Below are 18,401 nucleotides of genomic sequence, written 5' to 3'. Positions count from 1 at the left end.
TCACTAGCGTATAACAGGACAGACTTCACGTTCGAGTTAAACATTCGGATTTTTGTGCGTCGACTGATCTGATTTGCTCTTCATACATTTCGCAAACTGGCAAAAGCAGCCCTCGCCTTCTTAATCCGTGCATCTATGTCGCTCTTGGTGCCGCCGTCCGACGCTATCTGGCTGCCAAGATGTTGGAAGCTTTCGACTTTCTCCATTGCCTGCCCAGCTACCGTGAAATTGGAACGGTTTTCCGTGTTGACATCCAACGATTTGGTCTGGTTGACGTTGATGGTTAGACCTGCTTCAGAGGAGCGTTCCACAAGGTCGTCGAGCTTACTCTGCATGTCAGAGCGCTGTTGTGCTATTAACGCAACATCATCAGCCAAATCGAAGTCGTTGAGATGCTCCATAGTAATAGGCTGCCACAGCAACCCACGGTTCGGTACACGGTCAACGGCTCCAACCATGATATCGACGATTACGATGAGGAACAGTAGCGGTGATAATATACATCCTTGCCTCACACCCGCGATTACCCGAATAGGGTCAGACAAAGCCCCGTTGTGCAACGCTCTGCATGAGAAAGCCTCATACTGCGCTTCGATTGTCCTACTTAGTGGCATTCTCAGCATAACATTGTTACGAAGCATTCGGGGTTGGACGTTAATGTTTACTTGCTCCAAGATTGCCATGCAATCAGTTCTGCCATGTGTCCGCGACAAGCAGGGCTTTTGAAGTATCTCTTCTGGTGCGAAGAGGCTCCAAGACAATCAGCTGGCAGCGACTTTCATAGCTGGCCAAATGAAACGGGTCTCTCCAAGGTAACATTCTCAACGCGTATCGCAGAAAGCGGCGTTGAACGGACTCGACTCTCTCAGTACCATTGTTGTAGTTCGGACTCCAAACCACAGAACAATGTTCTAGAATAGACCGTACCAGGGAACAATACAGCGACTTGAGGCAATGGATGTCGGAGAAATTCTTAGCTGTTCTGAAGATAAAGCCCAATGTCCTTGACGACTTGTCGACGACGTACGAGATGTGTTGCTTCTATGTAAGTTGAGAGTCCAGGATGACACCTAGATCTTTAACATGGCTCACACGTTCAATAATGGTGTCCCGGAGAGCATAGTGAAAAATAACTGGTTCTTTCTTTCGGGTAAAAGTGATGACTGTACACTTCGCAGGATTCACTGTCATTCGGTTCAAATGGCACCAGCTGGCAAACGCTTCAAACTGACGTTGGAGGAATTGACAATCATCGATCGAGCAGATCCGTAAGTAGATTTTGAGATCGTCTGCATACGATAGTCGTGGACCTTCGATAACTAAATTGACGTCATTTGAAGTAGAGTAAGAAAATCAACGGTCCCAGATGACTTCCTTGAGGTATTCCTGACGTAGCTGCGGAAAATGTCGGACTGGCAGTCACCATGGGCTACCACCAACTGACGATCGGCGAGATATGAGAGAAACCATCTCAAGAGATTTCCGCTAATCCCAAGTCTATCCAATTTGGCGATCGCGATGGCGTGATTTATCTTATCGAAGGCAGCAGACAAGTCAGTGTAGATGACGTCTGTTTGTGACCTTTCAACCATACTTTGCGGAAGCGGATGGATTCCGTGAAACTCATCCTTAACTGCTGTTAAAAAATCAGATCAGCGCGAAAAAAAAATCTTCACTCAGGTTCCACCGAGATTTGAACTCGGATCGTTGGATTCAGAGTCCAAAGTGCTAACCATTACACCATGGAACCCGTTGTGAAGGTGCAGTCTCAAATGCCTACTAAAGCCAGGACGGTGAACATGTATCGACGCGGAATGAATGCGCACTGCCTATTCCCCCCGTTTCATTCATTTCGTTTTGTGCGAGTCTTCCATTCTCCATTCCAGATAAACTATCTTGGACCGGGTGGCGGTGTAAGACGGTGCACTCTATTTATAGCTTTCGCAAACACGCTCTGACACTGAACGAAAATCGATCCCTCCGTTTGCACTACAATTTTCCTGTTTTTCCCTTTTTCAGAAAAACACATGCTGCTGGTAACGACATTCCCGAATAAGAAGCTCAGGCAGAGCGTCCTACCGGAGAACAACGTGTTCCTCAAGGTGATGGAGATGCACCCGGAGATTCTGCAGAACCTGCTGTCCACGCTGCTGAACATCGTCATGTACGACGATTGCAAGAACCAGTGGTCCATGTCCCGGCCGCTGCTGGTGCTGATACTGCTCTACGAGGACTACTTCAGGTGAGTGATATTAATAAGCCTTAAATCAGAACACACTAGGTAGGATTTCCAATTCGGTCACATGTATGTATTTCCACTTCTACTGCATACTATCGATCACATGCTCCAGTTCGTCTTGGACGTCGTCCATCTGGTCGTCGACCATCCTGATTTGACCCAGAACGGTACGAAGGTTCAATGTCGCGGAAGTATGTCGCGGCAAAGGCGTTGCTTCCAGGGTTGGAAGTAGGATGAAACACAGCAGCAGAGCAATCGCTGGCAGGAGGACAAATTTTGCGCCCATTTTTTTGGCTAACAAGTCGCTAACAACTGTCGTATCGTCGATGACAGATGACGATGGGGTTAAATAGTTTGAAAAATATATGCAATTTGCAAGGTTGCGCTGTGTTGTTCTAAACATGGCATTAGCGGCGTTTCTTTTTAGAATTCGTCGGTATGATTGGAAACGTGACATGCTTGTTAAGTAAAATAAACCGCAATCAGGCGTAGCTAATTTGTGTGTGAAGTTCATCCGTATGTTGCGAGATTTTGGAATCGCCGAGACATTACCAATCACAATTTCATTTGATGCTTAGGATTTCAGAACAATACGAACTTGTAATGGAATTGGCCATGGACCGTTCTTCTAAAGAATGGCTAATAGGAGATGTTACGGCTTCGGTTCTTCTTCAACTATTATCCTCAGGGTAAAGTCTTAGAGTGTTATTTTTTTGGCAAAACGATGCTCTGGAATATAATGCACCTTTATGCAAAAAGTCAGCGATCAAGGAATTCATCTACTTCTTGACGATAATATGTAAAGAATTGCGGAACCCGTCATTTACACTTTTCTTTGATGGACGCGGTGTGATGAACATTACCTGAGATTTGTCAAATAACGTAAATATTTACACCGATGTCAATGTGCAGAATCGGTGTCAATTGGAAAGTGATTTTGGCTTGTTTTGCCGAAAATTACGAGTCGATGGCTTTCGAAAGCAACCAACCAATCAGATCTCCGCAACGATCTGCTCGATTTACTTGCATCCGATTAGCAAACCTCGTCGCCACGAGGTCTTGGTTTCGAGACTCGCTGATCCGCTGGAACTTCTAGCTCCTTCCGATAAAAGGAATCTGAAAGATGGCCAGTAGATAAGCGCAATTTTTGAAAATTTTGGTCCACAGTAATCAAACAATTCCAAATTTTGGTTCCTGATTCCTTGAACTCCGCTCTGCTGTGTTATAATCAAGTGCGAAGTGTGGGCCGACCAACCGCCACTTACGGTCACTAATTTATATTGACACCGGCTCGAGATCCAGCTGTTTTGTCACGGTTAATGAATACGCACCATATTACGCTGGCTGATATACGCCACACATATTTCTATAGTTGGAGATGCTTTACGTCAAATATCATTTAAGTCATTTTTATACGACAGATGAGGAGATGAAAGTAAAGTGTTGATAGTTCCGTTAGAGTACGGCAGTGTGAAAATTGTATATAGAGAGTAGAAAGCGAGCAAAGGTCAATTTTGATAAAGGTACGAACCGGGTTGATCATTTCCTTTATCAAAATTGACTTTTTCTCGCTTTCTACTCTATATACAATTTTCACACTGCCGTACTCTAACAGAACTATCAACTCTATACTTTCATCTCCTCATCTAGCGTATAGAAATCACCAATTTAATGCCGCGGACACACTTGTATGACTTACTATGAGCATGAGCATTATTTGTATAATAAAGGGTGTACCGTTTAAAATCCGCACACACTCAAATTGCTATAACTTTTGATCCGTTGGGTAAAATTAATTTTGCGTAGACATAGTTAATTGTGTATTGTTTACGTTCTGTGAGTTGATTTCATCAGGTACGCAAAAGTTTTCAAAATGGCGACGAAAGAACAGTGCGTGCGTGAAAAGTTTTGCACGAGTACTTTGAGAATAAGGATTTGTCGCCATCGGAAAAAAAAGTTGGGAATCGCGAATTCCACGGTGTCTGGTATCATAAAACGATTCGAAGAACGTCTGACTGTTGATCGGAAGCGAAGATCCGGGAAAAAAAAGCCGTCAACGAGAACGATCCCAAACGCGTGGTTGGGGCCTTTAAACGGAAACCGAAAGCCTCAGTTCGAGATGTGGCTAAAAAGTTGCATGTGAGCAAGACTCGTGCAAAATACCAAAACTCGAGCTGGACTAAGTACGTTTAAGGTTCAGAAGTCCCGAAACCGTGGTGAGAAACAGAATACGGTCGCAAAAAGCGGTGCCCGGAAGTTGTACGACCAGAAGTTAACGAAACCACACTGCTGCGTAATGGAAGACGAGACATATGTGAAGGCGGACTTCAACCAGATTCCAGGAAACCTGTATGTGACTGCCTGTTCCCGAGAACCTCCGGACACAGAAAATTTCGAAGTTCTTCAAGAAGTTCTTAATTTGGCAAGCAATTTGTACTTGCGGAAAGCGGAGTACACCTTTCGCTACCGCAAGCTCCATGAATGGAGAGGTGTATTTGGAAGAGTTTCTCCAAAAGCGGCTTCTCCCTCTCCTGAAGGCTCACGACGGTCCGACGATCTCCTGGCCGGATTTGGCATCATGCTACTTCAAGAAGGACGTGCTAGCGTGGTATAAGGCGAATGATGTCTATTTCGTGCCGAAAGATCTGAACCCCCCAAACACTCCGGAACTGCGCCCAATAGAAAAAATACTTGGCCATTATGAAGAAACACCTTCTAAAACGACCTAAAGTGGTAAAAAATGTAGAAGAAATGAAAAATCCCTAATTAATATGCAAAAAAACTGTCGTGCAGAACCTTATGGCTGGGGTTAAGGCCAAGGTTCGCGCATTCGGATATAAAGGCGAAATAAATTAAACGAATGATGCCAAAACTAACTTTAATTGTTTCTTTTTACTACCTGAAAATTTGGTGATAATCGGATAAAAACTCGAATTTTGAGAATGAATTTTGTGTGTGCAGATTTTAAATTGTATACCCTTTAAATTATAAGCACATCCATGGTCACGCTTGTATAGTGTGTGTGTATAGTTGTTGTATAGTGCTCATAATTATTATACAAATAATGCTCATGCTCATAGTAGGTGTATCCGCGGCATAAGTCTAATATTTGAAGTAATACAAACATAATTAGTTAAAGTACATAATTATAGACGAACATGTGAAAATGACCATTGAGCCAAATGTAAACAATGACTTCAATGACGTTCAAGTCAGTTTCTTGCGGATTGTGACTGATTCAGACGAAGCTTGATCTATCATATGGTATAGCAACTTTCTGTGGGTGTGTTGTCATTCGTCAAATCGACGTTTAAAGCCATTGTTTACATTTGGCTTATTGACCCTTTTCACATGTTCGTCAGGATTTCACATTCGTGTAGAAAATTCAGATTTTTGTGCGTAGCAATATCTGGTTTGCTTGTGAATTATGGCATGTTTGGCAACCCGGTATTTTGACAGTGTAAATGTTTCGATTTGGAGGAAAAAAATCACAAACGGTGGAATCGAGTGGACGGTGATCCAAAGGCGATGTCAATCATAAAAGGTGTGGAACAACAGGCAGCTTGCTGGTGTTAGAAGCAAAAATGTTGTAAACATTGCTGAGCAAGCGAATGTCGATGTCACGGCAGCACAACATTCCATACTGCAAATGACAGACGTGTCGTCACAGGAAACTGCTGACCGCTGCAGCAAAACAGCATCGAAAAGCATCTGCTGGTATTCGAAATCTTCAGCCGTTGGGGATCATTGGAACGCTCTTAAGCTATGGGGCATGGGAGAAGCTCTTCCGGGGATCGAAATTGGCTGCGAAGATCGACGATGGCTGCCTGTCAGCGAACCAACACAAGACAGGATGCACTATTCGAGGTGGTCAAGGAAGCGGTAAAGTTGCTTTCATGGGCGGTGTTTGAAGATGATGACACTGATGAATGCGACAAAAGTGTTCCTGCTAGTAAAAGTTCGTTGCCTCAGCGGTATCACCATAGAGGTAACTCTAAGACTAGAAGGTCCCGAAGAAACGTGCTCGACTTTTTGGCTCAGCTCTGGTACTATCTTCAGTCCCAAGCTAATCGATTCACCCCTCGAAACATAGGATAATCCACTAACCCCTCATTTTATCTGTCAAACTTTCATAGCGAATCAAAACAAACATAGTGTAGTACTAGAATTCCGTCAAGAATGGGATACGTTAATCGTTTGCTTGGGACCAATAGGCTAGTCAAGTAGTGAGCCAATTTCAAATCGATAGGTTCGTATTGATTGTTGGTATCACCGAGGAACAGGTGGATGATGGATAAGAAAGCAGCTGCCGTCAGGGTGAGAAATGCTCAGACGGTTTCACGACGAGCAGCTCGAATGCCCTGGTCCTGATAGCCAGAATGTTTTGGTTTAATTGTTGATCTTCCGGGCATTAGTCCGTAGTCAGCTGTTATTGATCATTTTAGCGATTGCCGGTTTTGGTATCCGTGATGGTCCGGATGTGTGAACGCTAACTCAATCATTGGGATGTGTGCTAAGGGGAAGTGCCCCGTAACGTGGGTAGATCACCTTTTCGTGATACGTTACGGGATGGAAGATCTGCTACCGATTCGTAGTCCTGACTACTTCAAACTAGGTGAACAGAATTTTTCAGTAATCAAAGGAACACATCTTAGGCCTTGTTAATAGTGATAAGTCCTCGGGTTGCTTGGACCGAGGATGATCTTGAAACAAAAAAAAAAGAGTTAGTTAGTCTTCATCAGTCTTGTAAGCGGTCACGGTAGTCGACACATTTTTTGTGATAATCGACTGCCTTTGCATCCGACACTTGCAAAACAAGCTATCATAGTACAGTGCCAAACTAAAATGTCATATAACAGGCTCTGTCATACCACACCGTCGCCGAAGAGCGTCACGAATGTATGTATTTTAGTTTTTCTCATAATTAGAGCTGCGGATGTTGTGCTTGTGTGAATTCTGAAAATAGTAAGCAATGATGTCTTAATAATAACATTTCTGATCAGAAATGGTTTAATTTACACCAAATTGAGGAATTTGAACGAAATCACACATGTCATATGATAGTTATTTGATATATTTTTATTTGCTCAAATGTTATTCTACCGTTTGTTTTGTGTGAGAGAGACGACGGTAGAGCATGAGTGTACGAATAAAAATAGACTGTCACTCACGACAACGATTATGTGTGTCGCTATATTCATAGTCTGGCGGATTGTATATCGATCTATCATAAAGCGGAACCAATTCAAAATTATACAACACTACAATACAATTACAATTTTTACAATTTTAGACCAACAATTGAAATGGTACTATGAACTTTTATAAACAAAACGTTGATTATTCTTTCCTTGCCAATCGAACGCAAATTACCGGCATCATCGGATAGGGGAAACTTTCGTCAATCCAAAGATGGTGTTAGTTTGCGTAGGCGAGCCTTGAATCACGAGAAAAGGGTTGCCGAAGTTTTGTTTGCAATAGCTTTTCTGTTGTTGGTCGTGATTTGCTCGATTGGTTCCGCTATTTGACAGCTCAATTGGTTCCCGAGATTCTATCCGCCAGATTATGAATATAGCGACTATAGGAGATAACTGGCTTCTTACTCTTCAATCTCTATCTCTATCTTACGCACTTCAAATCGGCAAATACGAGCTGGTTCGCGTTTGACAGAAAAGTGGTTCATTTTCGCCCCCGTTTTGTCCACTCTTCTCTTAGGGTTCGATTGGCTCCGATTTTGACAGTTCATTTGGCTCACTGTGGAGATAATACAGTGTTGTTAGTTACTTTAAAGATTATGATTATTGCAAATCATGGGTGCCAAACAGTGCCAATGAGTGTGCCCAATTAGTGCGTTGGCACACTGTGCGGAATGACCTCCCCTTGTATGCTGCGGAACATTTGAGATTGATTCGACTATATTAATAAACTGATTTGTAACCAGAATATTTCCAAGATTGGTGCATTTACCAATTTGCAATTTTCCGGAATATACAGCTTTCCGGAAAACATTTGTTCGAAATATACCAAGTGCAATATTGTTAAACGATGTAATATTTCTGTCTTTACAGTGAACACTTTCTATTTCACTATAGAAAGGAATATAAGTATTCAATTGTATAATGAAGAGAGTGTTTCCATTTTTGAATATTTTAATTAAAATAATAAATAATAAATGGAACTCCGGTGCATAGCTCATTCGGGGAAAATAAATTCCGGAAAATGTACCATTCCGGGAATTGGCATTCCGGCAAATAATTTTCCAAAAAGCATCACATTCCGAGAAATGGCATTTTGGGAAATTACATCTTATTAATATTTTTGAGATGCCAAAAAGACGTAAAATTTACTGTACAATAATAAAATAACACTTTTTTACGACATTATGCCAAACGACCTAGGGGAAGTACAACTTGATCTGAAGTAATATTTGGTGTAAAAATTGCTTAAATTTGTAGTTATTATATTTTTTAGTATAAATATTAATAATATTAACTGTCAAGCGGAAAGCTTCAAAGTATACAAAAAATAACAGTGTAACTTTAACGCATACACTCAATGACGTTTCACCGTTGTTGTTTATGTTTACTGTAGCTTTCGTTTTTGCCTAGATTTTTGTTTTCGACTCTTGATCGCTTTCGGCTTCGGCTTTTCATGATTAAAACGGAATTGGACGTTCCCCCAGCAGCAAATCTCTCCAAGTTGCAGGCTCATGGCGAATCGAGCGTAATACGACCACGGGACCATCACTCTGGGACTCCGTTTACAGGGGCGGCGTAGTCAGTCGATTCCCGTTCCATCGGAGAACAGCACATTTGTTCGCAGACGTTGAAGAGCTCGTAGAAATTAATGACTATTTCCTGGGAACGGAAGTGCGGCCGATTATTTACACTGAGATCAGCTAACAAATAATGCCGATTTTTTTTAGAATAAGGAGCGGATTTTGGTAGCGGTGGCCAGCAAGATCATCAAGGAATGACTTGCCTCTCGTGTGAAATCCATTTTTTACTAAACAAATCTCAAATGTACACTTAAAACCTAAAATAGTTAAAAACAAAAAAAAACAACTGTCAGACTAAGCATAAGATTCGCAAATATCACACACATTCAAATATTTAATATTTCCACCATCTGTATTGACGCTGATATTTGAAGCTGTCCTTCTCCTAGCAAACGACTGTTATGTCAAACGACTAACCAGGTAGACCCAAAACAATTGTCTAGAAGTCAAGAGCAAATTTTCATTATGATAGCAATGTTTAATATATTAAGCCGAGGTTTAATCATACAAAGCAGTTTGCTAGCTTTCATCGAAGACAACATATCAAGAAGACTAGCAACTCTTCCTTTTTCTCATACAACCGGTATGAGACAAGCACAATTACGACATCTGCCGCTCAAAGGTAAATGCTCCTATTGAATTGGATAGCAAAGGTTCCATCCTCAGAAGAAAGGTTTGTGTGATTGCTCATTTTTCTATGCCTTGCTTCCACCTTCGCTCGAGCGCGCTACTGTGTCTGTCGCTTGGATTCAGGCAAAGTTGCCAGTCTTCTTGATATGTTGTCTTTGCTTTCATGCTAAAAAATACTGGTTTTTGAGTCAAAAGTTATTATACGTCGTTTGTTGGCTCCCTAATGCTACTTAAGTCAAAGTGTATTTACCAGGATATTCGGGAGAATTATCAATCACGTCTCCTTACCTGCAGCCCATTCATCATATTAGGACCACCGAAATCATCTTAGCAACAAACAGTTCAATTTACTCACTTTAATAATGAGCAGAGATCGAAATTTTCGCCTACTTGAGAAGAGAAGCGTCATTTTTCACTTGCTAGGAGAACTAGATGAGAATGTGAGAAGTTTTCGCGAGAAAAGCAACAGTGATTTATTTTTTTTTAGAGAGCATGAGCGGCAGATAAATCGTTTCTTTTTCAGTGAATTCTTGATGCCGATAATGATTTTTCACTTCTTTCATACACCTGAAAATTCACTTTCCGCACTCAAACGATGATCCGAAATTAAGAACCAAAACAACGGTTAGGGCACATCCATAAGTTACGTAGAATCTGAGGAGTAATGAAGAGGGGGTTTCAACATTTGTAACAGACCATGCATAAGGTATAGAAAAAACGCCACGAAGGAGAGGGAAAGGTCTACAATTGGTAAGAAAATTGCATCGTCATTTATGGATGACCCTTATGATTTGACAAAAGGTATAAAAAGGAAATAAATAAAAAAAATCTGCCGGACTGGTTGAAACCAATGAAATGCAAACAGGTGAGGCTATGTGAAATCGTTGTCCCTTTCGTTCTGCCGCTGTTTAAATGGATAACAGTATGACGTCACACTCCGTCAACCATTTAACCTGCGGAAGAACAAAAGAGACGGCGAATTCACAAGCCTCAACTATTTACATAACATTGGGTTGGAACCGAACAATTTGGGGTGGTATTTTTTTCGCTCTTGGTAGTTTTCAGAGCCAAATGGGTGATGAAAAAATATTTTCGTTGGTTTTTGAAGAGAGATATTTTCGGATTATGTATGAGAGAGGACAATGAATTATCGGTGAAAAAGGAGAGATGAAAATGTGAACGGTTCACAACTCACCGAAAAATAGCTTGAGCATGGAAATGCTTATCGTACAGCTGAGTGAAAATTTCTATATCTGATAATGAGAAAGCGAAACGACGAACGTACACTATTCACGGGTTTCTCTGCGCTGTTACTTATGAAAAAAGGGCATCTCCATAGAAATCGGGTGACTTGAGTAACATCGAAAAATATTTTGATCGGAAGGTGATTGCGACAAACAGCAATTTGACTGGTAAATAAATTTAAAAATGGGATGTGATCCTACATTCGTACAGTATATCCAGCATTTTGCGAGCGCTTATGGCCGACACAATCTGGCTATGTTTTTGGTAGGGAGCATATGATTTGACGTTTGGGTTGTGTCGTTTGACGTGTAAACGTTCAAATTTGATCGTTCACACGTCAAACGACACAAGCCAAACTTCAAATCTTATGTTCTCTAGCAGAAACTCAGCCAGATTGTGGCGGCCATAAGCGATCGTAAAATACTGGATAGTGTAATAGCAGGAGCATCAATTGACACTGATAGCCTGATAGCTCGACTTTGTGTACCTTTGTTACTTTCGCCGTAATGAAAATTTGCTCTTGAAGTGCACTGCCCATAATCGCAAGTCAGTCCCATCTGTAAAAACCTGAAAATGAGAAAACAGCTTTCAAAGATTTTACATGTTCTATAGACACTTATTTTAGAGGGATAAATTTAAAAATACACGTACAATGTGATGGAATGAATATATATTTACCAAAAAATATTAGATGAAATTTCGTGAAATTTTTATTTTATGGCCAAAATCTGAGTGAGACTGACTTGCGATTATATTTAACGTCAATGAGAAAAATAACCGCAAGTCGGTCACAATTCCATGAAGATGCTGCATTATTTTAGCACTGTATTGAACAGTAGAAAGAAACCATGGTCCCAGAGAACGTTATTGTATATTTTTGGATTTGTTTCGCTGGTTCCAGAGCAATGGCCGGAACATATTCCGGTGCGTATGGGTCTTCATCAGACCAGAGCCAAACGTGCCAAACCCACCATGCGATAAATCAATTCACATGAGAATTCAAAAATAAGATCAATAAGAGTCATGATGAGTGACCAGCACCATGTTGGCCACGCCCAGACATGTTCCGGGTATTCCCGGGGGAGTGGCAAATCCTTTTTAAATCAAAATCTATCAAGCGATACATCAAATCACATGAGAATTCAAAGCCATATCCATTGTGTGTGTATGTGTATGTGTGTGTATGTGTGTACAATCTAACCCCCACTGTCCGGCAGTGTTATTATGGAAGAAAACTGCTTTTTATTACCCTTCAATTAAAGCAGGTTTAGTCCGGGAGTTAGAAGGTGTTAGCTCTATTGCAGCTCCAGTGACCCATTTCAGAATGCCTGGTAATTCACGACCACTCCGAGGTCACTTTTACTTACAATAAGCCCCGCATGTTCACTCTACCTTTATCAAATGGATAATGGTATCATAAACACACTTCCAGATTGAAAAATATTATTTCCAAATCTGGCACGTATATAGTTTTGAAATTTGTTCAACTGTATTAAATCGATTTGAATGGACATTTCTTACCAATTTTGTTTCGAATACCTCTTGATTCATCTGCTGGCAGCACTTACTGGCTCTTACCGGCGACCAACCCTTACTCAAATGCTTCAACTTCCCGGATGGCGGCCCGCTTGATTCACTCCATCTTGATGACCTTCTGTTTGCCTATCAGCCTCTTCCACTTTTCGTCCTTGATATACAAATCCGGGATAAGATCTTTTTTTTTTACACAATCAATTTTAGAGTTTTTTTAATCGTTCAAATTGATAAAAACCATAAAAACACAGAGACTTTTTTTTTTAAGCAACATCAAAACACGTCATTTCAATCGCGCGGCCTACTTCGATCTTTTTCAGCCATATCCATTGTGTGTGTATCATCCTCTATCCCTCACCCAGCCGGGGGCGTTTGACAAGTAGAACTGCGAATAATTTGATCAAATCTCACGCTTTATGTTTTGAAGACTAGTACTTCAAAAATTGTAACTTTTGAGGCAAGACAGGGTGTCCTCAACAAGTTAAGGGAACAGGATGCACTAGATGTCCACAACAGGTACAGCTAAACATCACATAGACGCCCTTATTCACACTAACTACTCAGGGGGTAGAAGGTCAAGAAGAGCCACCGCCGCCAACTAAAGCTTGAACCGGGTACCTGGGACTCCCACGATATACCCGCGGCAATGGTCAGCAGACGATGCCCTGTGCGTATTTAGTATGTAATATGTTTTATTTGGATACACAAAATATTTGAAGCCATGCGTCATCTAAACCATCATTTGCATCACCACAAATACACTTTTCAACAATCTTCAACTGGAACGTATTCACCAAATCACTACACCCAGGAGCGCATTTCCGATGCTTCCACGCATATTTTTCTCTACCTAGTCATCCCTAAACAATTCCTCCTCCAGCGACTTCAACCACACAACAACCAGAATTCAAAGTCATATCCATTGGCGGTCAAACTGAGTATTGTAAGAACTATATTGACCACATCCGGACATGTTCTAGATACCCTGGGGAACGAGGACAAAATCTGTCTTGAAACAAATCTCATGATGCGATGTGTTGTCTAACAATTTAATTCTATAGAGGCAATCCTCAAAACATATCTGTGACGTTGTTTTATAGTTTATTTAATGCAATCCTATTTTTCTAAGAGCAACCGTACCAATGAGTAAATAAGGCACATTTACCAACCTCTACCATCACGCTACTTGCGTACCGGGGGTTGCTATTCAGGTTGGGGAAATAGCAATCCGCACCTTGGGAAGTAGTGAGTTGATAAATTTAGCAACCCGGTAGCAACGCATCAGATGGTTGCTATTTTGAATAAACGCCAAAACAGGTGTGGAAAACGGTAACTTAAATTATGACTCTGATAGCAACGACCGGTGTGGAGAGGAGTGATTAAGCCAAAATGGAAACGCTGTGCGTAAGTAAAATAGTGCCGCAAATGGCAACGACTGGTACGGTTGCTCTAATGGGACTGACTTGCGGTTACTTTTCGCTGTGGGACAATTTGACTTCCTATTGTTTTTAATTTTTCTTGAACAAACCACCTTTTTTCAATTGACGAGTGCACGGATGAATTTGAGTTCACTCACTCGACAAAAAGTGACACAACAGCGGGGCTCTATTTACTAAAAATGAACACATATGTTCATTTTTAGTAAACAGGGCCCCGCTGTTGTGTCACTTTTTGTCGAGTGAGTGAACTCAAATCCATCCGTGCACTCGTCAATAGCACATCTCAAAAAACATAGACAACTTCCACCCTGTTCTAACTGTCATTCAAACGCCCCTCGGTTGCTGCGATGCGTAAAAAAGCTATATACGAAGAGAGAACGACGACAAACAGCTGCGAAGTTTACATTTAGCATTCTACTGCAGAAGAGATAGTTGTCATTTAGACGGAAGAGAATAAAGTAGTAGATAGTAGCACTGAGTTTTAGTTGGTTCCGTTCCCAAGATCCAAAGTGTCACAGTGGGTGACCGTCGTGTTCCGCCGTTTCCGATTGTATAGTGCCACAGTGTGTGGAACCGTATTGCCTTTATGTCCGTTTGGTCACAGAGTCACAGTGTGTGGCTGCAGTGCAATCTTGTCGAAGAGATTACAGTCCCGCCAATGAACCTCGTTTTTCCGTTACAGCCCCGAACACACCCCAAATCGAATTTCATCGAATTTCCGTACTTTTCTTGTGTTCCATTTCCCCTCCAGGCAACTCCGGGAGAACATTATCCACTCGCAACCGATCGAGAAGCAACAATCGATGGCATGCCTCTTCGACGCCCTAATGGACGGAATCGAGCGAAATCTACACATCAGGAACCGTGATCGGTAAGTCACGCAACGGACGACTGCAAACCTTCCGCGGAACCACAATCCTAATAATTCGTATTTTGTTTTGTCCTTCTCAGATTTACCCAGAACCTGTCGGCGTTCCGCCGGGACCTGAACGATTCCCTCAAGTCCGCCAACAGCCTACCGAACAGCTCGTCGCTGAACGAAATGGTAGTTTCCTAGTAATTTAAAAAAAAAACTGGATAAGTTCACATACAATCACTCACTCACACACACACAAACACACAGACTTAAGCAAAGGAATACACACACTCACGTCACACACACACACATACACAATCACATGCACATGCAAGTATTTTCGCTTCGTATGTCTGCGCTCGTCCTCCTCGATCATCGTCGTTCTCCCCGTTTACAAAGTGCGTGTGTTTTTAATTTGTTTTAAGTGTGAGTATGGTGTATGTGTCTCAATCAAGGTGTCCTCCTGTGTATAGAAAACAAACATAATTAAGAGTTCGTCTATGTTTTAGGGAATGAATGCGGGTGCGGTTGGTGTGTGGAGTGTGTTTGCGTGCAAAAAAAATCGTATTTTGATAAAAATGTGTAAAAGTAAGACTTATCATTTTCTTTGATGAAGCCTGGAAAAAAAAGATCGTTAGTTGTTTCATTTTTTTTTCTTTACATAGTCTATCATTCCGATTAGTTTTGGAGAAGGAACCGATTTTGATTTTGTTTTTGTTTTTTCAACAGCTCGTTGTTTACTATTGATTGGCAAAGCCCCACACTGTCTCAGTTCAAGCACAGAAGTCTCTAGATCAATTAGCACAAATTATGCGCATCCACAAAAAAAAACCTAGGATTGGCCCATGACGGGATTTGAACCCGGACTGCTACCGACAAGCACATTTGCCTACTGTGTGTGAGTGACAACGCTTGGTTTTCTACTAACACACACACCCCCACACACACCCAACTCGGCAGGCTTCGAATCCCGTTCGAAGCCTGTCAAGTGCAGTTTTTGTGTTGCTTTTTTTATCTCATCACATCCAAAACTCGTTTCACTTTCATCATCGCGTAACAAAATAATGTACTAATCCTTCCGACCATTTTCAAATGTGCTCTTCATCATCTTGTTTGTTTTTTTCTTCTTTTCTCTCAACAGCTTGACTAAAGCAATCTTTTTGGAGCCGCAAAAAAATATCGTAACTGTTATAACTACTATTACTACTGCAGTTTGCATTTGTAAATTTGTTTTTTTTTTATGTTTAACCGTTCAGAAAATTTATGTTCCTTCCTCTTTCGATTGAAAACACACACACACACACACTCACACACAGACCCATTGCGATACATTTACTTTCTTTCTTTTTGTTGTTTTAGCTGCTAGATAGATTCTCTTCCTAAAAGTCGCTAGAAAAGGGCCCAAATTTTTCTGTAGTAGTCCTGCGAGTGTTGAATGAATGGTGTGGAAAGTTGTCCCATTTTTATTTATCCAAACTGCGTTTCCTAAATGTGTGCGCCACTAAACGAAGCTGCGGAAGAAGACGAAGTCGAAGAAGAGTCAGCATTAGGGATTTCTTTTCTTTTGAAGGGAAAATCGTTGTTACAAATAAAAACAAAAGAAGTTTATACAAATGAAATTTAGAAAAGTCCGTAAAAACTAGCACGTAAGTCACGTAAGCAAAGCAACAAATATTTGATGTAATCACTGCTAGAAAAACAAGAATACAACAAGAAGAAGAAAACTAGTGGATGAAAGCAGACACTCCCCCTCAGGCAGACAGGTATAGGAAAGGAATAAGAAAGCTGGGATTTTTTTTGTGGATGAAAGTAGGCAAATCGGAAAACCCGGCCGCAAGAGGGTGTTTGTAATTTAAAAACCGACATTTGTGTGGGCGTTAGTTGATATACAAAAACAGAAGGGGGAAAAAATGGCAAAACAAATCTAACAATTAGTAAACAATGTGTGAGAGAGCGAGAGAGCTAAGGAAGATTATAGGTTTTAAGAAATTACTGTTGCAAAATCGTGCGTTCAGTGAAAACAAAGCAGGAAACCATTTGAAGGCAGAGAGGGAGAGACGTCATCGGACGTCGCCGTCGGAAAAAAAGAGAAAGCAAAGAAAATAAAACAAAAGGCCGATATTAGATTTTTTACGAACGCTCGCTCCTATTCAATCAATGCCGAAATGATGATCCCCGTTCCTCAAACCTTGGGCAGTCCGGCGATGACCACCGATTCGATTCCCAGATGGTTGGATCCACGAAGCATCTTGAAGTATCCGCGTTCGCCCCAATCCGCCCCGTACGAATTGGCAATCAACCAGTACGGTACGCCACGTTCCTTGCCCCATCCGATGAGCCGCACGGCGTGTTTGCCCACCTCCCGTCCAACCACGTGCCGATACACACCGCTCCGGTACAGGTACAGATCCTGATAGACGCTGAACCCGGACTCGACCGGTCCGTTCGTCATAATCTCCAGCTGGATCATCCGTTCGTCGTTCGGAAGTTTGTACGCCGCTGTTCCGTAGTACTTATCCTTACGATACGTGCCGTCGTACCCTGCGGTACAGTGATGTGAACAGGCAGGAGTCTTCTCCGGGTGACACCCTTCGAACGGATACAGACACGGCTTGAACGGATATGGCTTGCACCCTTCCGTACTGTTGTACGCCGCACCGCTCACCAGTCCCACGTCCACCCAGTACTGGAACGCAGTTCCGTCCAAAAATCCACCGTTACACCCGTTGCCACAATCCTTACAACATCCCATCAGATCCTCGGCCGCCAGTTCCAGATCGAACTTCCCCTCCGAGTGGATGCACATTCGATCGGACATCACACTCACGGCTGCCACCGCCCAGCACGCCCCGCACAGTCCCTGATTCTTGATCGTGGAAATCGACTTGCAAAACGGCCACTTCTCTCGAGCATCAAAATACTCCGGAATTTCCACGTCATAAGCCACGTGGTGTACCTTCGTTGGCAAATGGAACCCGATCTTGCTCTCGTAGATTCCCTTCATGTTGCGAAAATTCTCGAACTGTATCCCATTACGGAAGCTGCCATCCGGGGTCCAGGTTTTGGCGTGCATCCGCACCTGAGTCAGGAAGCCATCGTTGAAAGGGTCATCGCCGTGGCGTTCCGACCTGGTTGCAACCGGGCTGAACAAACCGACAACGACCGTAGTAGCGAAGAAGAGCGACTTAAATTTGACCATTTCACGTCTGTATCCGTAGCAAAACTAACCGTTGGATTGTTGTTTGTGCCAATCGGGAGGGGCTAGCAGTTCGATCACACCGTTCAGATAAGGTGCGCGATTGTTGCAGATCAGCATATCTCCGCCGATCGCCACAGCTGGGGTAAGTGCACTCGACGGTGATAAGCGATGGCGATAGGTGGAGTAGAATATGTGTAGTCTCTTTGTGGCAGTTTTCTTTCTCTTGGCAGGAGGTGATCTATTTAGTTCATCATTTACATTTTAGAAGACTGTTGTAGGGCAGCACAGCCAGATGGAAGACTAGGTGCCATTGAGGTGAAAGTGGATTAGTGAACTGAAGATCCGGGTTATTATGATATTCTGGTACAGGTCGAACTCGATTATCCGGAGGCTTGAAAAAAAAATTTCACTCCGGATAATCGAATCATTTATAGATGATGAAAATTAATTGGACTGGGTTTATGTGCCCAAATTAAACGGTT

General features: G+C 42.1%; 2 protein-coding genes and 1 non-coding gene across 5 annotated transcripts in view; 1 reads left to right on the top strand and 2 right to left on the bottom strand.

Annotated features, from left to right (window-relative positions):
- The window catches only part of Ranbp16 (Ran-binding protein 16), a 34,248-nt gene extending 17,634 nt beyond the window's left edge, over positions 1-16,614 (top strand). Inside the window, exons 9-12 of one of the 3 annotated variants that reach the window (XM_065223173.1) lie at positions 2,020-2,242; positions 14,616-14,735; positions 14,816-14,909; positions 16,080-16,614. In XM_065223173.1, the coding sequence (XP_065079245.1) occupies positions 2,020-2,242; positions 14,616-14,735; positions 14,816-14,909; positions 16,080-16,103 (461 nt within the window). In that variant the 3' untranslated portion in view covers positions 16,104-16,614. Of the gene's footprint in view, positions 1-2,019; positions 2,243-14,615; positions 14,736-14,815; positions 14,910-15,449; positions 15,608-15,861; positions 16,058-16,079 lie in introns of those variants that run through there. The other 2 variants (XM_065223175.1, XM_065223174.1) reach the window with 2 other exon arrangements.
- Positions 1,679-1,750, bottom strand: TRNAQ-CUG (transfer RNA glutamine (anticodon CUG)). The gene has a single exon. It is a non-coding gene; the product is annotated as a tRNA-Gln (tRNA).
- Positions 16,615-16,709: 95 nt separating the features above from the next.
- Positions 16,710-18,036, bottom strand: LOC135702178 (cathepsin B-like). The gene has a single exon (XM_065223204.1). It carries the CDS (start codon positions 17,917-17,919, stop codon positions 16,903-16,905), a length of 1,017 nt encoding a protein of 338 aa, XP_065079276.1. The 5' UTR covers positions 17,920-18,036; the 3' UTR covers positions 16,710-16,902.
- Between the last annotated feature and the right edge of the window lie 365 nt (positions 18,037-18,401).

Source organism: Ochlerotatus camptorhynchus, unplaced genomic scaffold (assembly GCF_037179485.1).
Source record: "Ochlerotatus camptorhynchus isolate MF236.1 unplaced genomic scaffold, CSIRO-AGI_Acam_v1.1 ptg000185l, whole genome shotgun sequence".
In the NCBI taxonomy this organism is placed as follows: domain Eukaryota; kingdom Metazoa; phylum Arthropoda; class Insecta; order Diptera; family Culicidae; genus Ochlerotatus; species Ochlerotatus camptorhynchus.
The sequence above is the reverse complement of the archived record's forward strand: the minus strand, read 5'-3'. Positions and strand labels throughout refer to the sequence as shown.

Coding starts and splice junctions, on each gene's coding strand:
- LOC135702178 (XM_065223204.1), bottom strand. CDS start 17,919: ATGGTCAAATTTAAGTCGCTCTTCTTCGCTACTACGGTCGTTGTCGGT.